Here is a 16,910-nt window from a genome sequence, read left to right on the forward strand (position 1 = left end):
GCATGGGTCAGTCTTGGGACAGTGAAAACTGACAAGAAATAACTGAGTCCAACACTCAGGAAGGAAAACTCAGTAAGGAAAACACACAGTAAGGAAAACGCATAGTAAGGAAAACCCAGTAAGTAAAACATGCAATAAGGAAAACACCTGGGAAAGAAAAAGCCTTTTCACAGGGAGAGCAAAGCACAGAAAATCACATTGTAGTGTGATCTTGAAAACCTTTTGGAAAACAGCATGGACAATTCTCAAAAAATTAGAAATTGAGCTCCCATTTGACCCAGCAATACCACTCCTGGGAACATATCCCAGAGAGGCAAAAAAGTATAGTCAAAGTGACATCTGCACTTGTTTGTTCATTGCAGCACTGTTCACAATAGCCAGAATCTGGAAAAAACCTGAGTGCCCGAGAATAGATGACTGATTAAAGAAACTTTGGTACATCTACACAATGGAGTACTATGTAGCTGTTAGAAAAGGTGAAGTCATGAAATTTACATACAAGTGGTACTACATGGAAAGTATCCTGCTAAGCGAAATGAGTTAGAAAGAGAGGGACAGACATAGAAATATTGCATTCATCTAGGGGGAACATAAAGTAACAAGTAGGAGACTAACACCCAAGAATAGCCGAGATAAGTACCAGGAGGTTTACTCCATGGCTTGGAGGCCAGCCACACATGCTAGGGGAAAAGGCAGCTCAGATAGAGAAGGGAGCACCAAATAAAGGGTGTTGGGAGGACCCTCCCAGGATGAGAGATGCATGCTGAAAGTAGACTATAGACCAAACATAATTGCCACTCAATGCCTCTTTTGCAAACCACAACACCCAAAAGGAGAGAGAGAGAACAAAAGAGGATGCCCTGCCACAGAGATGGGATGGGGGGATGGGGGGTAGGAGGGATACAGGGATCAGTGGTTGTGAAGAATGAGCACTGGTGGAGGGATGGGTACTCGATCATTGAAACACAAGCACAAAAATTTGTAAATCTACAACTGTACCTCATTGAGTTTAATAAAAATTAAAAAAAAAAGAAAAGCAACTAACCACCAAACCAGTCAGTGAAGGCGCTAATGAACCACCAGTGCTGGTGTAGAGCAAATTTCAAGAGATGAGAGACAGGCTCATCGGCCATTAGCTCTAACAATGGCTCTGAGACAAAAATATAACCCTGCCCCCCCCCCCACTTTTAGTGTTTGGGTCACACCGAACAGGGTGACCTCCTTCTTGGAGGACCATATGGGATGCTGAAGATCAAACCCAGGTGAACCGTGTGCAAAGCAAGCACCCAACCCACTGCCCTATTGCTCCTGCCCTCTAATTTTTTAAAAATGAGATTAGCGAAAGCTTTGATGTTCCCTGACAACCAGGGACGAGCTTCTTGGGGGAACTTTTCCCCTCTGGGTCTAAATGCTGACAAGTCTTAGCAGCCTCGGCTTCCACTATGGATCTTTCCAGCATCCAGTTCCTCATTTTCAAGTACAGAGAACCCTGTGCCTCTCTCATGCCCATCCAGTTTGGGCCTCTCCCCCAAAGTTCTATGCGTGCCCTTCCACACGGCTGCTTCTTAGCTGTGCCCAGACATCGACAAGACTACAACGGATTCTTGAATCTTCTGCCCTTAATCACCTGACTTCAGCCCGGACTCTGCCAAGTCAGTAAATGGCACCATCATCATCCTTTGTGCTCAGGAGTCTCCCCAGAGTATGGATTCATCGTTGACTCCCATTTCTGTACCTATCCACCAAGTGAGCCACACTCTACAATCAAATCATTATATCATGTATCACTATCATCTCGTTGTTCGTCGATTTACTCAAGCAGGCGCCAATAACGTCCCTATTCTTCCCAGCCTGAGATTTTTGCAGCCTCTCCTTACTTGTCTTTCCCAATGATTGGAGGTTCTTTCAGGATCAGGGGAATGAGACCTGTTATTGTTACTGGTTTTGGCATATCGAATACGCCACGGGGAGCTTGCCAGGTTCTGCCCATATGGGTGGGATACTCTTGGTAGCTAGCTGGGCTCTCCGAGAGGCATATATATTTATATATATATTTATATATAATATATACATATATAATATATACATATATAATATATACATATGATATATTTGTATATAATCTATATATATATATATATGATTTTGTTGCCTACTGTCTGAAACCCATCAAATATGGTGTGGTATCACTCACTGTATCATGACAGCCTCAATTTGCTTCTCATTGTCTATACGAATTCTTACTCCTGGCAGTGCCTGGGGACCAGAGGGAATGCTGGGGATCAAATTGGGCCAGCCACATGAAAGACAAGTAGTCTGTGGAGTACTATTACTCCAGCCCTGTTTTCACTAGTTCTTTTACAAGGAAATATTCTTCTCAGTGTACTCTGGCTCAATGATCCCGAAGCATGAGTCATAGCATTTGCTTAAGATTCTCTACCGTCTTCCTAGTACACTCAATCAACTGCACATTCCTTCCTGTGGATGCCATCCCTCCTTCTCTCCTTCCCTAGTGCTGGGGATGCCACAGCCAGCCCTGTCTCCCATTTTCCCCTGAAAGATATGAAATGGGCCTGGAGCGATAGCACAGCGGCAGGGCATTTGAACTTGCACGCGGCCAACATGGCCAACCCGAGTTCGATTCCTCCGTCCCTCTCGGAGAGCCCGGCAAGCTACCGAGAGTATCTCGCCCGCACGGCAGAGCCTGGCAAGCTCTTCATGACGTATTAGATATGCCAGACACAGTAACAACAAAGTCTCCAATGGAGACGTTACTGGGCCCGCTCGAGCAAATCGATGATCAACGGGAGGGCCTTTACCTTTACGTTTTACCCCTTCTTGGGGCAGCTAGATTTTCTTTCCCTCTCTCTGTTCCCCATTCCCTTGTTTCCTTTCTGAGGCTCCCTCTGTGATCCAGCGACCATTCAGTGCCAGAGACTCTCTCCACTACATCTTCCTCACTTGCCTGCACTTAAACAGATCTTATTTCTCTGGGCTTTGCTTGTGTCCTCACTTCCCAACTAAGTGCGAACTCCTCCTCAAGGCCAGTCTTCTTTAATGACTACCTGATAATCAGGATTTTCTGTTGACTTTTGAAAAAAAAGTTGTTGAAAAAAAAAAGCATCTGAGAAAAACAATCTAAGTCAAGACAAAAAATGATGGACCTCTTCCCCCTTGAACTTGGGGTTTCACTGTGACATGCTGGGAGTGAGGGGGAATGAAGAGGCCCCTTATATTTGACAACATGGGATAACACTCCGTGGTCTGTTTAAATGGCAGCTGTACCCCCTAAAATAGTTAAGGCCATTCTGTATGAATTCGCTCTCTGAGATTGCTTTAAAATCACCAACAATCCTGTTGGGACAATTCTGAGTGCCAGTGGCATTAGCTTTTCTCTCCTCTCAAGGGCAGCTCTCGTCTCTCTCCCATTGGCCACCATCTGATCCAACCTGTCTCTCTGGAGACGAGCTCTGGGACGTTCTTATCCACTGGAAGCAGGAGGGTGGAAAAGATGCCCAATAAATAATAGACTGTCTTTGTCACTGCCAGGCACTCGGGACATCATGGCTTTGTTCTTTCGTTATGATCTCAGGCTTTATACTCCCTAGGTGAGATCCGCTGTATTCACTTACTACTCTCAGCCATAAATCATCGTCTTGGGTTACAAAATGCATAATCACTCTAGGTGGAGCAGCAGGTTTGTCCTAAGGAGTTGGGGGCTGGGTGGGGGTTGCTCACCGTGGTGCTGATCTTGCCGTTCTCCGTGGTCATGCTATCTCTGTGGTGCAGGTGTGCAAAAGGCTTGGCCGCCCCCCAGGACTCCAGGTACCGGGTCATGCGCACCGAAGCCCTCATTTTGGCCCCATCCAGGGTGTGCCGGGGCCTGAAGAGGTGTTGGGGGCTCCGACGTTCTCCCTGGGGGAGAGAAACAAATCATTCCACCTGCTAACGGCTAACCTGACCCTTCCTGCACGGGCTCCCGACTTCCCCCTTGGCCTTTTGCTTCCTCCATCAGTTCCTGCACGGGCTCCTGACACCTCCCCCTGGCCTCTGTCCCTGCATCAGTTCCTGCTGCTGAGCTTGATGGGCCGGGTGAGTCTGGTGATTCCACTCCCAAAGCAAAGCTAAAAAAAACTCATAACATTTGTAGGAAGAAAATTCGTAGGAATCTGTAGGAAATCTGTAGGAAGAAAATTCTTAGAACTGAAGAAGCTGATCTGTTTCAAGCTCCCCTTGAAGAAACAGACAAGTCACTGGGATTGGGGGTGGTAACTAAGTAACCACAACATGCCTGGCTCTTACCTGCCCCAGACAGTGTCTGTCTGTAGGACCGCCCCCGCCCCCTAACAAATCCCCATTGTCCCCGCCCCCCCACCCCCTCCATCCTGCTGGTCACATGCATATCTCCAGCCTGTCTCTGAAGTGGAACTGAAACGGGGGTCACCGGGGGCGGTCGTGGCCCACCGCAAATGCTAGTTTTGAGGCCTGGATGTCTTCTACCGCTCTTTGTGGTATTTCATAGCTGTGTGGCGGGGGACCCCCTAATGCATGAAGAACACACACTCGTCTGGGTGTGCCCTGGGAGTTTCTCCGAGAGGAGCGCTCTGGCCCTGCCATGCTTGAGGCATCTGTGCTGGTGAGGGGTCACCTGCAGGCAGGCCCTCACAGACTGAGTCAGTACCTCTTACTCCTCACGACTGACTTTTGAAATTTTCCATCTCGTCCCACTTGATCTCATTAGATTTCCACCACCAGAAGGGCTGAACAAAAATATTTTCCCTTTCTTTGGTTTTGGGGCCGGGTGTGACCATGCTCAGGGTGGCTGGTGGCGTACGGGGTGGGGTGGGGGTGGGGGTAACCATGTATGGTACCAGGAACAGAACTGGCTGGCTGCATGCAAGGCAAGTTCCGTGACCCAAGCACTAGCTCTTGAGCCCTACATGTTCTGTCTTTACTGACTTTCTCAGTAGCCAGACTCAGTCTCCTGAGAGATACACAGAAGCAGAATGGGGGACAGATATACTGCTGGGGATCTCTGCACAGACCACATTCCTCATAGATCACATTCTGCATGGACCACATTCCTCACAGACCACGTTCCTCACAGACCACACTCCTCATAGACCATGTTCCTCACAGAGTACATTCCTCACAGACCACGTTCCTCACAGACCACGTTCCGCATGGACCACATTTCTCACGAACCACACTTCTCACAGACCACGTTCCTCACAGACCATGTTCCTCATAGACAACATTCCTCACAGACCATCTTCTGCACAGATCATGTTTCTCACAGACCACATTCCTCACAGACCAGGTTTCACATGGTCCACGTTCCTCACAAACCACATTTCTCACAGACCACGTTCCTCACAGACCATGTTCCTCATAGACAACATTCCTCACAGACCAGGTTCCTCACAGACTACATTCCTCACAGACCACATTCCTCACAGACCATGTTCCGCACAGACCATGTTCCTCACAGACAACATTCCTCGCAGACCACATTCCACACAGATCATATTTCTCACAGACCACATTCCTCACAGACCACATTCCTTACAGACCACGTTTCTCACAGACCATGTTCCTCACAGACCACATCCCGCACAGACCACATTCCGCACAGACCATGTTGGGCACGGACCACGTTCCTCACAGACCACGTTCCTCAGACATTCCTCATTCACAACGTGCCTCATTCACCACGTACCTCATCGACCATATTCTTCATAGACCATACTCCTCATCTACCATGTTCCTCACAGATCACATTCCTCACAGACCACATTCTTCACAGACCATGTTCCTCACAGACCACATTACTCACAGACATTCCTCATCCACTATGTTCCTTATCTACCACGTGCTTCATCAACCACATTCCTCATAGACCATGTTTCTCATCCACTACCTTCCTCACAGACTATACTCCTCATCCACCATGTTCCTCGTTCCACAGACCACATTCCCCATCTACCATATTCCTCATATACCACATTTATCATCTACCATGTTCTTCATCTACCACATTCCTCATCTGTTACCTTCCTCATCCAACACCTTCCTCACAGACCACATTCTTTATTCACCATTCCTCATCCACGGTATTCCTCATCCACCATATTTTTCATACACCACAATCCTCACCCACAACTCCTACTCACTTCTAAGTATTTGGCTTTTTAAAAAAAGCTTTTCTTTGTCTTTTACGATGGAGTCATCATTAATTTACAATATGATGGAACCTAGGGGTACACTGAACCCCTCTCTCTATGATCCACCACCCCATCACTGAAGTCCAGTGCTGTACCACCCCTAAAGCATCCCCAGAGCTATTCTTCCCCTGCCCACTGCAATCCCCCTCATTTTTATGAGTCTAGGAGTTAGTTTTGTTGCTCTTCTTGTCACAAGACACAGTCTGTATTTCACTGTGATGGGTTTAAAGTCACTGTGGAGGCAGGGATGGGCCAAGGCATGGCACTGATTTCTGACCACTGACAGGGTCACGAGTCTTGCACCCTTTCCCTTCTGCCAGTGGCTGACTGGGCTTTTGACACCTCTCACCTTGGGGTTGATGACGAAGTAGGTCTTCACTAGGTGCTGCTTTAAATATGGGTCCCGGATGTCACCATCTCCTTCCTCCACTTTATAAGCCCCATTCAAGTGCTCCAGGGTGACAGATGAGATGTGGACACGCCTGAAATTCAGTATAAAGACACACGCACGACACAGAAGGGTGAGTGTGAAGGGAGAGCTGCTAGTTCTTTGTGATTGCAGATCTAACACTTTCCCTTCCAGCTGAAGGAAACACATCCATGGTACAAAGGACTGAGTATATCAGGGTGTGTGTGCTGCTAAGCGGGGCTCTGGGGCTGTGCTGGAGAGGGCAGGGGTTGCGAGAATGAACAAAAGCAAACTTGACTGGGCTGAGTATGTGTATGAGGATTTAGTATTTGAAAAGGGAAATACCATGAGAAATTTTGGAAACCGTGCCTGTCTGTATTAGTCCTTCCTTCCTTTTTTTCTTCCTTCCTTCCTTCCTTCCTTCCTTCCTTCCTTCCTTCCTTCCTTCCTTCCTTCCTTTATACCTTCTTTCTTTCTTCTATCTTCTTTCTTCTCTTTCTTCCCTTCTTTCTTCCCTTCTTTCTCTCTTTTTCTCCCTTCCTCCCTACCTCCTTTCCTCCCTACCTCCTTTCCTCCCCTCCCTCCCTCCCTCCCTCCCTCCCTCCCTCCCTCCCTCCCTCCTTCTCTCCCTTCCTTCCTTTCTTTTATTTCTTTCTTTTCTTTCTTCTTTCTCTTCCTTTCTTTCTCTCTTTTTCTCCCTTTCTCCCTGCCTCTCTCCCTTACTCCCCTCTTTTATTCCTTCCTTCCTTTCCTGCTTCCTTCCCTCCTTCCCTCCTTGTGTCTCAAAGTAATTTTTTATTAAAACTTTTTTAGAAAGACATGAGGAGATAAAGAGGGAGAAGCATTTACTCAAGAGAGAACATGGGCTCCTCCAGAGTGGAGATAAACAAGCATAGAAACACAGAGGCCAGCCAGCAAGACACGTGTTCAAGGGCAAGCATGGGCTAGAGGACCGGAAACGTGCATTTCCTTTCTCACTTTGCTCTGCTGCCTTCACAATCCAGCACCTGCCTTAAACTTCTCTTGTTTGAAATAGACTCATCTAGCCAGGTGGCACTGGTTTGCTCATTTTAACAGCACTGGGGTCCGAGTGCCAGTCATAAAGACCACGTTTACACTGCATTAGAAAACAGCCTGGCTTAGGTGTCTACTGATAAATTTGCAGTTAAATAAGATTCTCTTGGTTAGAAGTTCCCTTGGACCAATGGTGGGAAGTGGAACTGGGACATGAGAATTCTCGTGGTTTATGTGCAGGCCACGAGGCAGGATTGAACCGACCTCACTACCAAATGAGGAAGCAGGGAGCACAGACCACTGAGCCCACCAACCCATCGGCCAATCCAGGCAGCCACCAGGGAGAGAAACCCAAGGTCTTACCCGGGGACCCCCCCGGCTTCCATGTGGTTGGCCAGGGTGACGTCGTGGGACCACACGTCGTACTGCCACTTCTGCAGGCCGATCACGCCGCACAGCACGTTCCCGGAGTGCACGCCCACACGCATGTTGATGTCCACACCAGTCGCGTCCCTCACTTTCCTGAAGGGAAGCAAGCATGTCACTGGCTGGGAACTCCCTCTCAGTAAGGCCAGTGGATCCGGAGCCCTCAGAAGTCTGGCACACGGCATGGACACCCACCGTGGCAGGAGACGGGTACTCTAAGATGAGAGAAAGGCCCTTCTCCTGTGGCCGACCCTCCCTGACCGGAGCCTGGCTGCCCCAGCCAACGTGCGCCGAGCGCCCATCATAGGTGGGCACTGACTCCACATCTCCATGCTGAGATTATGTGACACAGCCCAGAAATGCCAGAAGTGATCACAGGCACCATTTGCAATTCTGGTGTTTATGTCCCCATGGGATACTGTCTACTGCGACGAGGACAAAATGATTTGTCGGTGACCTTAACAATGATGGCAGCTTCAACAGAGTCCAAAGAACCACGAGAGGAAAGCTTCTTCAATTGTGCCCCTTCTTTGACGAAACAAAGAGGTGCTTTGGAAAAAGCTTGAAGAAGGCATCGTGAAAAAAAGACTAATTAAAAATTATTGAAAAATATTGCAGTCTAGGAATTCTGACGAGGCAGCCTGACTCATTTCTGAGGAGCCCACTGAATGCAACATGTGGATTTTTTCCCCCCTAAAGGTTTCTCTAACACAATAGAATAATGTAAACATCATGGCACTGGAAAACCGTTGTTTCCAAAGCAGAAATTAAGCTTCTGCAGAAGGATGAATTGATTAATGAAATGGGTTATTATTATACTCAATTTTCTCCTTCATAAAACTGATTCACGGAAGTCATTTCATCCCATGTTTGACACCAACCCCCGTGCTGCCTCTGGGTGCAAGATTTTACATTTATTTATTTATTTACTTACTTTCTTGGGCTGGAGCTATTGCACAGTGAGTAGGGCGGTTGCCTTGCACGCTACTGACCCAGCCAACCTGGGTTCAATTCCTCTGTCCCATCAAAGAGCCCCGCAAACTACCAAGAGTATCTCACTCACACGGCAAAGCTTGGCAAGCTACCAGTGACATATTCCATCTGCCAAACACAGTAACAACAAGTCTCACAATGGAAAATTACTGGTGCCTGCTGGAGCAAATCAATGAACAATGGGAGGACAGTGCTACGGTGCAATGCTACTTACTTTCTTATTTACTGAATCACCATGAGATACACAGTTACAAAGCTGTTCAGGACTGGCTTTCTTTTTTTTGGGTCACACCTAGTGATGCACAGGGGTTACTCCTGGCTCTGCACTCAGGAATTACTCCTGGTGGTGCTTGGGGGACCAAATGGGATGCTGGGAATCAAACCTGGGTCAGCTGCATGCAAGGCAAATGCCCTACCCGCTGTGCTATGGCTCCAGCCCCTCATGATTGGCTTTCAGTCAAACAATGTTTTAACACCTGTCTCACCACCAGTGCACATTTCCCACCACCCATGTCTCCAGTTTCCCTTTCACCACCTTCCCTACTGATGACCCCCTCCCACTCCTGCCTCTATGGCAGGCACGTTTCTTCTTTCTCTCTCTCCTTTTGTGCATTACAGGTGCTTTTTCAGGGTTTTAGTATTTTGATCTGGAAGATACAGCTGGAGTAGTTTTTTTTTAACTGGGTGGCAGCTTTGGGGTGTGGATGTGATTGCTGCGGTTTCTGGAAGTGTCAGGAGGTGGGGGAGGAGAGCCCTTCCTGACTCTAAGAAAGCCTGGAGATTTCAGTCACAAAACCCCCACACCTGAATTTTCAGCAGATTCATGTCTTGGTGGGCTGGAGCGATAGCACAGCGGTAGGGTGTTCGCCTTACAAGCGGCCAACATGGCCGACCCGAGTTCGATTCCTCCGCCCCTCTCGGAGAGCCCGGCAAGCAACCGAGAGTATTCGATATGCCAGACACAGTAACAACAAAGTCTCCAATGGAGACGTTACTGGGCCCGCTTGAGCAAATCAACGATCAACGGGAGGGCCTTTACCTTTACCTTTACCATGTCTTGGTGAGGTCTGTCCTGAAATGGTGGAGTCTGGCTGGGAGCATGTAGCAATTTGGATTGTGTGAAGAAGCAGCTGCTGGGGGCTCCTCTCGGGTGGGCCAGCATGGCTGCCATAGGTGGCTTGGAAGCTCTGGACGGTCTATAACTGCCAGTTTGGCAACCCTCCCTGATCCTCAGTCTCTGGATGGTGGGTGCTCAGGGAGGCTTTCCTCCATAATAGGCTGTAGGTGGCACTGGTGCGGGAAGAAATGGTGCTGGAGACGCCCTGCCAGAACCAGCTGCCTGAGCTGGCCTCCCATGGAGGAGGCCCAGGCACCCACTCAACTCTGGGACCCACGGTCTGCAGCAGAGCTAAGTTGGGCCTGAAGAGCCCTGGTCATTCATGCTAACTCCCGCTGCCCACAGCACCAAGAGCTGAGCTAACTCCAGGAGCCTGCGGGTGCTTCTGCAACTGCACAAGGCCTGCTCTGTTGGGTGCCAGTTTAGGTCCAACCTAAAGCCACTCTTTTTTTTTTCTTTTTGGGTCACACCCAGTGATGCTCAGCGGTTACTCCTGGCTCTGCACACAAGAATCACTCCTGGTGGTGCTCGGGGGAGCATACCGTATGCTGGGGATCCCGGCAAACGCCCTCCTGCTGTGCTATCGCTCCCGCCCCAAAGCCATTCTGAGACGAAGTACTTAAAGGGCACTTGCAGTCAGTTGTGCAGACATTTTATGGCCCATCTGCCCCTCTCACAGCACGGAGAGCTGCCAGCCCTGCCAGCTCTGGCCCACCGCCACCCCCTGCCCTCTGCCCTCCCTAGCTTCATCCATTGCAGAACATGGGGGAGATCCAGGAGCCAGATGGCTCGGACAACAGGTGAGTGGGGAAAGAGGTTCTGGCATACGAACCCAGTGGGGTGCCATGCAGTAAGGAGACAATAGTGGAACCATGGACAGAGCTGAAGCAGGGTTCTGCTAGGCTAAATAAGAAAGAGGGAGGACGAGCCTCAGGTAGGTTCACACATCTGGTGGAGATGGAGAGGAGTCCTTCTGGGGACAATATTCCTGCTCACAGCCCTGGGTCCGAGAGGACAAACTGAGAGCAGCACACTAGGGGGAGCAGGTGGGTGAGGTGACATGGGGCGGGGGACGGGGACACTTTGCTGGTGGTGAGTGTACTGTGTGCACCGAGACATAAACACCAACGCCATCATAAATACATGACCTACACCATTGAAAAGAGAAAGAACACCTGTAAATTACACTGATTGGATTCTGTTCCCTCCAGCCCTGTAGCACTGCAAATAACTACTTTTGAAATTAAAATAAGTGGTTTATCTGCAGGAGGGAGCAGGGATGACTGGATGGTTTTCCAGGCAGTGTTCTTCCTGTCAGAGAGAAGCAGAACTGCCACTCCTAGCCTGTATCTTGATTTTCTCCTCAGGTGACTGGATTCACTTCTTTCCCATTCCCTGAAACGTCCACAGTGGCCCGTGGAACTGCTACAGCCGATGCGTCTCTGGAACTGTTGGGGCTCTAAGACCCGACTGGGGCAGTGGGTAGTTCCTCTCTCTGGTCTGGGCAGGCCAGGCAACTCTGCTAGGAGCCAGTGCACAGTCACCTTTATTCTAGCTCTGAGACGAGGAGTTGCAGCAGCCACAAGGGACTCCTATAATGTTTAAACCCACAGCAGACAGAAAATGAAAAGAAACTAAAATTTTCCTCTCGGGGAACCAACAAATGAGCTTGGATCCATTACTAGAGTATCTGGATAGTGATAAAGAGCATTATTTAAAAATAAACTCTCGATACTGGTAATCAAAATTAACTTTGTACCTTACACTTTACCTGTACTTATGAACTGCAAGGATAACATTATTCAAAGCAGGGAAATCTACTTAATTACAACAAAAGAGATAGTACAAAAAATGCAGAACATATAGATACAAACTGAAAATAAATGGCTTGGGAATTTTCACTAGATGAAAGATCTATGGACTGGATTTCTGTATTATTTACATGATGTTATAACTTACTTTTGCTCTTAGATTTGAATACAGCTGCATTATTCTACATAAATTGTGAAGACAAGAACATGGACTTTTGTCCTTAAGATACATAACACCTTTTTTTTTTTGCTTTTTGGGTCACACTCGGCAATGCTCAGGGGTTACTCCTGGCTTTGCACTCAGGAATCACTCCTGGCGGTGCTCAGGGGACCATATGGGATGCTGTGAATTGAACCCGGGTTGGCCGCGTGCAAGGCAAATGCCCTACCCGCTGTGCTATCACTCCAGCCCCAAGATATATAACACTTTTTAAAAAACCTTTGAAACAAAAAAAAGCATATCTCCCCATCTATCAACTAAATAGAAAATAAACAAGGAAATAGTAGGCTTAGTTGATGAAATAAACCAGATGGGCTTAATTCATAGTTTATAGACATTTCACCCCCAAATAGCTAAATTTATATTTTTCCCTCAAGTGCGTACAGAACATTTTCAAGGACTGACCATATGCTAGGACACAAAACAGTTATCAAAAAACAAATAAGGATTGGAATTATATCAAGTACTTTTCCTAATTATAGCACTGTAGCACTGTCCTCCTATTGTTCATCAATTTGCTCAAGTAGGCACCAGTAACCTCTCCATTGTGAGACTTGTTACTATCGAATATGCCCCGGGGAGCTTTCCAGGCTCTACTTGTGCAGGTGGGATACTCTCGGTAGCTTGTCAGGCTCTCTGATAGGGACGGAGGAATCGAACCTGGGTTGGCCATGTGTAAGGCAAACGTCCTACCCGCTGTGCTATCCTGATTATGATGCTATGAAATTAGAACTCAAATATGAAAGAAAACCTGAAAAAACTTAAATATTTGAGACTCAAGAAGATGCTTCATTGTACTCATTAGGCGAATGACTAGCCATTAGGTGAGGAAGTAATATCCGGCAGAAAAAAATCACTGGAAGCAAAAATGAAAACAAGTTATTATCAGAACCGTGGGAAGCAGTGAGGGGTAATCACTGAGATACAACCCTTCAAACACACACAAGAAAAATCACACCAAAACAATTTAACCTCACACCTAAAGCAAAAGGTAAAAGAATAACAAACAAAACAAAATAGAAGGAAAGAGATTATGAAAATCAGAGCGGTCACTTGGTGGCGGTGAAGTGATTGTATGTGCCAAGACCATGAATATCCATAGCACTGTCCAAGCTGACCAGAACAAATGAAAAATAAAGCAGAGAGAAAGAAATGAAAGAGAAATCCCCCCACCACCAAATTACAGAACATTAATAAAACTAGGAGCTGGTTTCTTGAAGAGATAAATAAAATCAGCCTTTAGCCAGCCTTTTAAAGAAGAGAGCAAACACTAATAAAGAATCAGAAATGAAAGAGGAGAAATCACAACCAACAGCCTAAAGAGACAAAGGAATTTAAGACCCATAAGGACATGTCAATAAACTTAATAATCTTGAAGAAATTGGTACGTTTTCAGGAAAGTATTGCCAACCAAAATGGAAGGAAACGAGAGGAAACAGGAAAACCAAGGAGATCTAGCAACCTACAGATACTGGAAACAGTAATAAAGTTCCTCCCAATAAAGCAGAAGCCTCACCACATGGCTTCCCCGGTGCATTTCACCAAAATTTCAAGGAGAACTTAGGCTTATTCTTCTCACTCTTCTAAGATGCTGAGAAATAAAAAAAATGCTTTCCAGACACTTTGGAGGTCAACATTATCTTGCTACCAAATCCAGATAAGAACACCACAAAAAGAAATAGAGAACGTTATCTCTGAAGACCAGAGATGTGAAAAAGTATGAGAAAATATTACAAATCAAAATCAACAATGAACCCAAAGGATCATGCCTCATGGCCAAGTGGGGTTTATTTTCAGGATGCAAATGTGGTTCAACCTATGTGACTCAATTCACGTAATGGAAAGATGAATGGTAATGTCATACAATATCAAAAGATGCTGAGAAAGCTTTTGATTTTGCAGTCATGACAAGAACTCTCAAAAAAGTTAGGGTATGAGCAAGAAATCTCAATATGATAAGTGTAATATAAACTCAGAATGAGTTGCACAGTCAATGGTAAAAAAGTCAAAGGCTCCTCTTTAAAATGAACAAAAGGAGAAAGTCGTCTACTCTCACCACTTGGACTTAGTTTAGTTTAGATGTCCTAGGCAGAGGACAAAGACAAAGCCAAAAAAATGAAAAGAAGGAAGATGAAGTCAATGGAGCTAGATTAACAGATGATATGATCATCCATGACCCTAATGACTCCACCAAAAGGACGTTGGAAACAGTAAATGAATACCACAGAGTAGAGTTTACAAAACCAATATACAGGGCCTGGAGTGATAGCACTGCAGGTAGGGCGTTTGCCTTGCATGCGTCCTGACCCAGGTTCGATTCCCAGCATCCCATATGGTCCCCCGAGCACGGCCAGGAGTAATTCCCGAGTGCTGAGTGCATGAACCAGGAGTAACCCCTGTGCCTCGCTGGGTGTGACCCAAAAAGCAAAAAAAAAAAACAAAACCCACAAAAAATCCAATATACAAACTGTTGAATTCCCATACGCAAATAACAAAGAAAAGAAGAAATGAAGAGAGTGACTATGATTTCACATAAGACATAAAATTGATTGATAAAACAGAATAAAAGTAAATCAGTGAATACAGAGAGCCCGGCAAGCTACCGAGAGTATTCGATATGCCAGACACAGTAACAACAAAGTCTCCAATGGAGACGTTACTGGGCCCGCTTGAGCAAATCGATGATCAACGGGAGGGCCTTTACTTTACTTTACTTTACTTTACAGAGGTTGGGATAAAGGGTGGGATTCAAGGAAGGATAGTGAGTCTTATTTTTTAAAAAATATTTAAAAATAAATAAAATAAGTAAATTACTTTTGAATCCAACACCATTTCCCAAATGTCTAATTCGGTTCTGCTGTAATCTAAGGATAAGAATAAGAAGACATATCTGGTCTTTGTGCATTTCCATCTACACGTACAATTATGTCTGTTATTTTTGGACCAGACCTAACTGTACTCAGGGGCTATTCCCAGATCTGTGCTCAGGGATCACTCCCAGAGGGCTCGGGGACCATGTAGAATGCCACAGATTGAACCCGGGTCTGCTGTGGGAAAGACAAGTGCCTGACCTGCTGTCCTATTGTTCTTAATGTCAAGCCAGTAGGTAGAAGGATAAAGAGAATTATGAAATGACGATTGAAAATGAGCAAATAGTTTAAAAGGTCTCGCTCAGTGATACTCACTTAATGGCTTCACACATGTCCAAGCCCATCTTGACACAGTTCTTGGCATGGTTGGGGAGGGAGATGGGGAGCCCCGACACACAGTAGTAGCAGTCCCCGAGGATCTTTATTCTCATGCATTCATTCTCCTACAAGAGGAAAGCACAGAATCTGGTTGAGTAAAAACTTAAGTCATGATTTCGATTGGCTAAAAATCATCAATCACAAACTCTTCTGGCCGTATCTTCACGCACAGGGATTTTGTGGAACAAGAGATGAGAAACAGCTGACTTCTTCACCATTACCCAGTAAGAATGAACTGCCCCTATTCCTACTTGCCAAAGCAGGAAGAATGGAAGGTAGGGGAACAAAGGGAAAGCAGAGAGAAGGTTCTAGAGCACTTTCCCAAAGTGGACAATATTGCCCCCACCAAATGCTGGAATAATGTAGAGGGGAGCAGTAATAGCCGTGGGTGCAATTTGGGGACACTTTCTTCTTGTTTACTTAAACTAGGTAAATTTTCAGAGAGGGACTAAGCAATTTATTATTATCTGACAAGGAGGCTGTAGGCCAAGTTTGGGAACCTCTGATTAATGACTGACACTTAACATTAGCAGTAGAGGACAAAGAATCATTTTCTCCAGTAAGAATGTCCCCAAATACTGATAATAAAATAGAACATTCTTTTTTTTTTAATAGTTTATTTCTTTATTGAATCACTGTGGGAAAAGTTACAGAGCTTTCGGGTTTAGGTCTCAGTCATGTAAGTATCAAACACATTTCCCTTTACCAATACTTATTTTTAACCGTGAACCCCAATAGAACCCCACCTCCCACCCCTCCCAATTCCTGTGAGGCAGATGAGTTCTAGTTAATACTCTATCTACTTTGACTAGATACATTGTTTCGATAGAAGATGCACAATTATTGTTTAGAGTTTACGACCCCTCCCCCCAATCAGATATGCTGAAACAGCGTTGTGAAATGATTTGCTTTCTACAGCTTGGTTTAAGAATAAAATGATGCGGCCGCGCGGTTTTGGATTTCTGCTGTTTCACTTATTAACCCTGGAAGTATTTCTATTAAAAGTTAGATAGTTAAGAGATTGGTTTCTGTGCTCTGGAGTCGTGGCCGTGCCGGAGAGCCGCTCGTGGGGGGCAGCTGGTGACCTCGGTCTGGCGTGAAGGCGGCCCAGAACGCCCCCCTTCCCATGAGGCCCCTGCTGCCCCCCGCCCCCGGCTCAAACCTGCTGTCCACAAGGCTCCCGTGCGGCCGCCATCTAAAATAGAACATTCTTAAGAGCAAGAGGATCTTCCAAGATAGGAAATGATGAGGGAACTCTAATTAAAATCTTGGCGATTTCCTTTGATGCTCACATTCTTCTTCATTATTTTAAAGTGGAAGCAGATTTTTACCTGCAGACATGCAGCCTCGGATATCCATCTCTACAATATATTAAACCACCCTTCAGCAAGTCATTTAAAACTTAATTCTGACCCCGGTCAGCGTTATAAAGTAAGATTCATTATTTT

General features: G+C 46.2%; 1 protein-coding gene across 1 annotated transcript in view; it reads right to left on the reverse strand.

The window, feature by feature from the left end:
* The window catches only part of ADCY2 (adenylate cyclase 2), a 318,432-nt gene that overhangs the window by 79,023 nt on the left and 222,499 nt on the right, over positions 1-16,910 (reverse strand). Inside the window, exons 7-10 of the mRNA XM_056109037.1 lie at positions 15,400-15,527; positions 8,011-8,169; positions 6,574-6,706; positions 3,739-3,915 (exon numbers count right to left, since the gene is read on the reverse strand). Of these exons, the coding sequence (XP_055965012.1) occupies positions 3,739-3,915; positions 6,574-6,706; positions 8,011-8,169; positions 15,400-15,527 (597 nt within the window). The remainder of the gene's footprint in view (positions 1-3,738; positions 3,916-6,573; positions 6,707-8,010; positions 8,170-15,399; positions 15,528-16,910) is intronic.

Source organism: Sorex fumeus, unplaced genomic scaffold, assembly GCF_029834395.1.
Source record: "Sorex fumeus unplaced genomic scaffold, SorFum_2.1 ptg000264l, whole genome shotgun sequence".
Lineage (NCBI taxonomy): Eukaryota > Metazoa > Chordata > Mammalia > Eulipotyphla > Soricidae > Sorex > Sorex fumeus.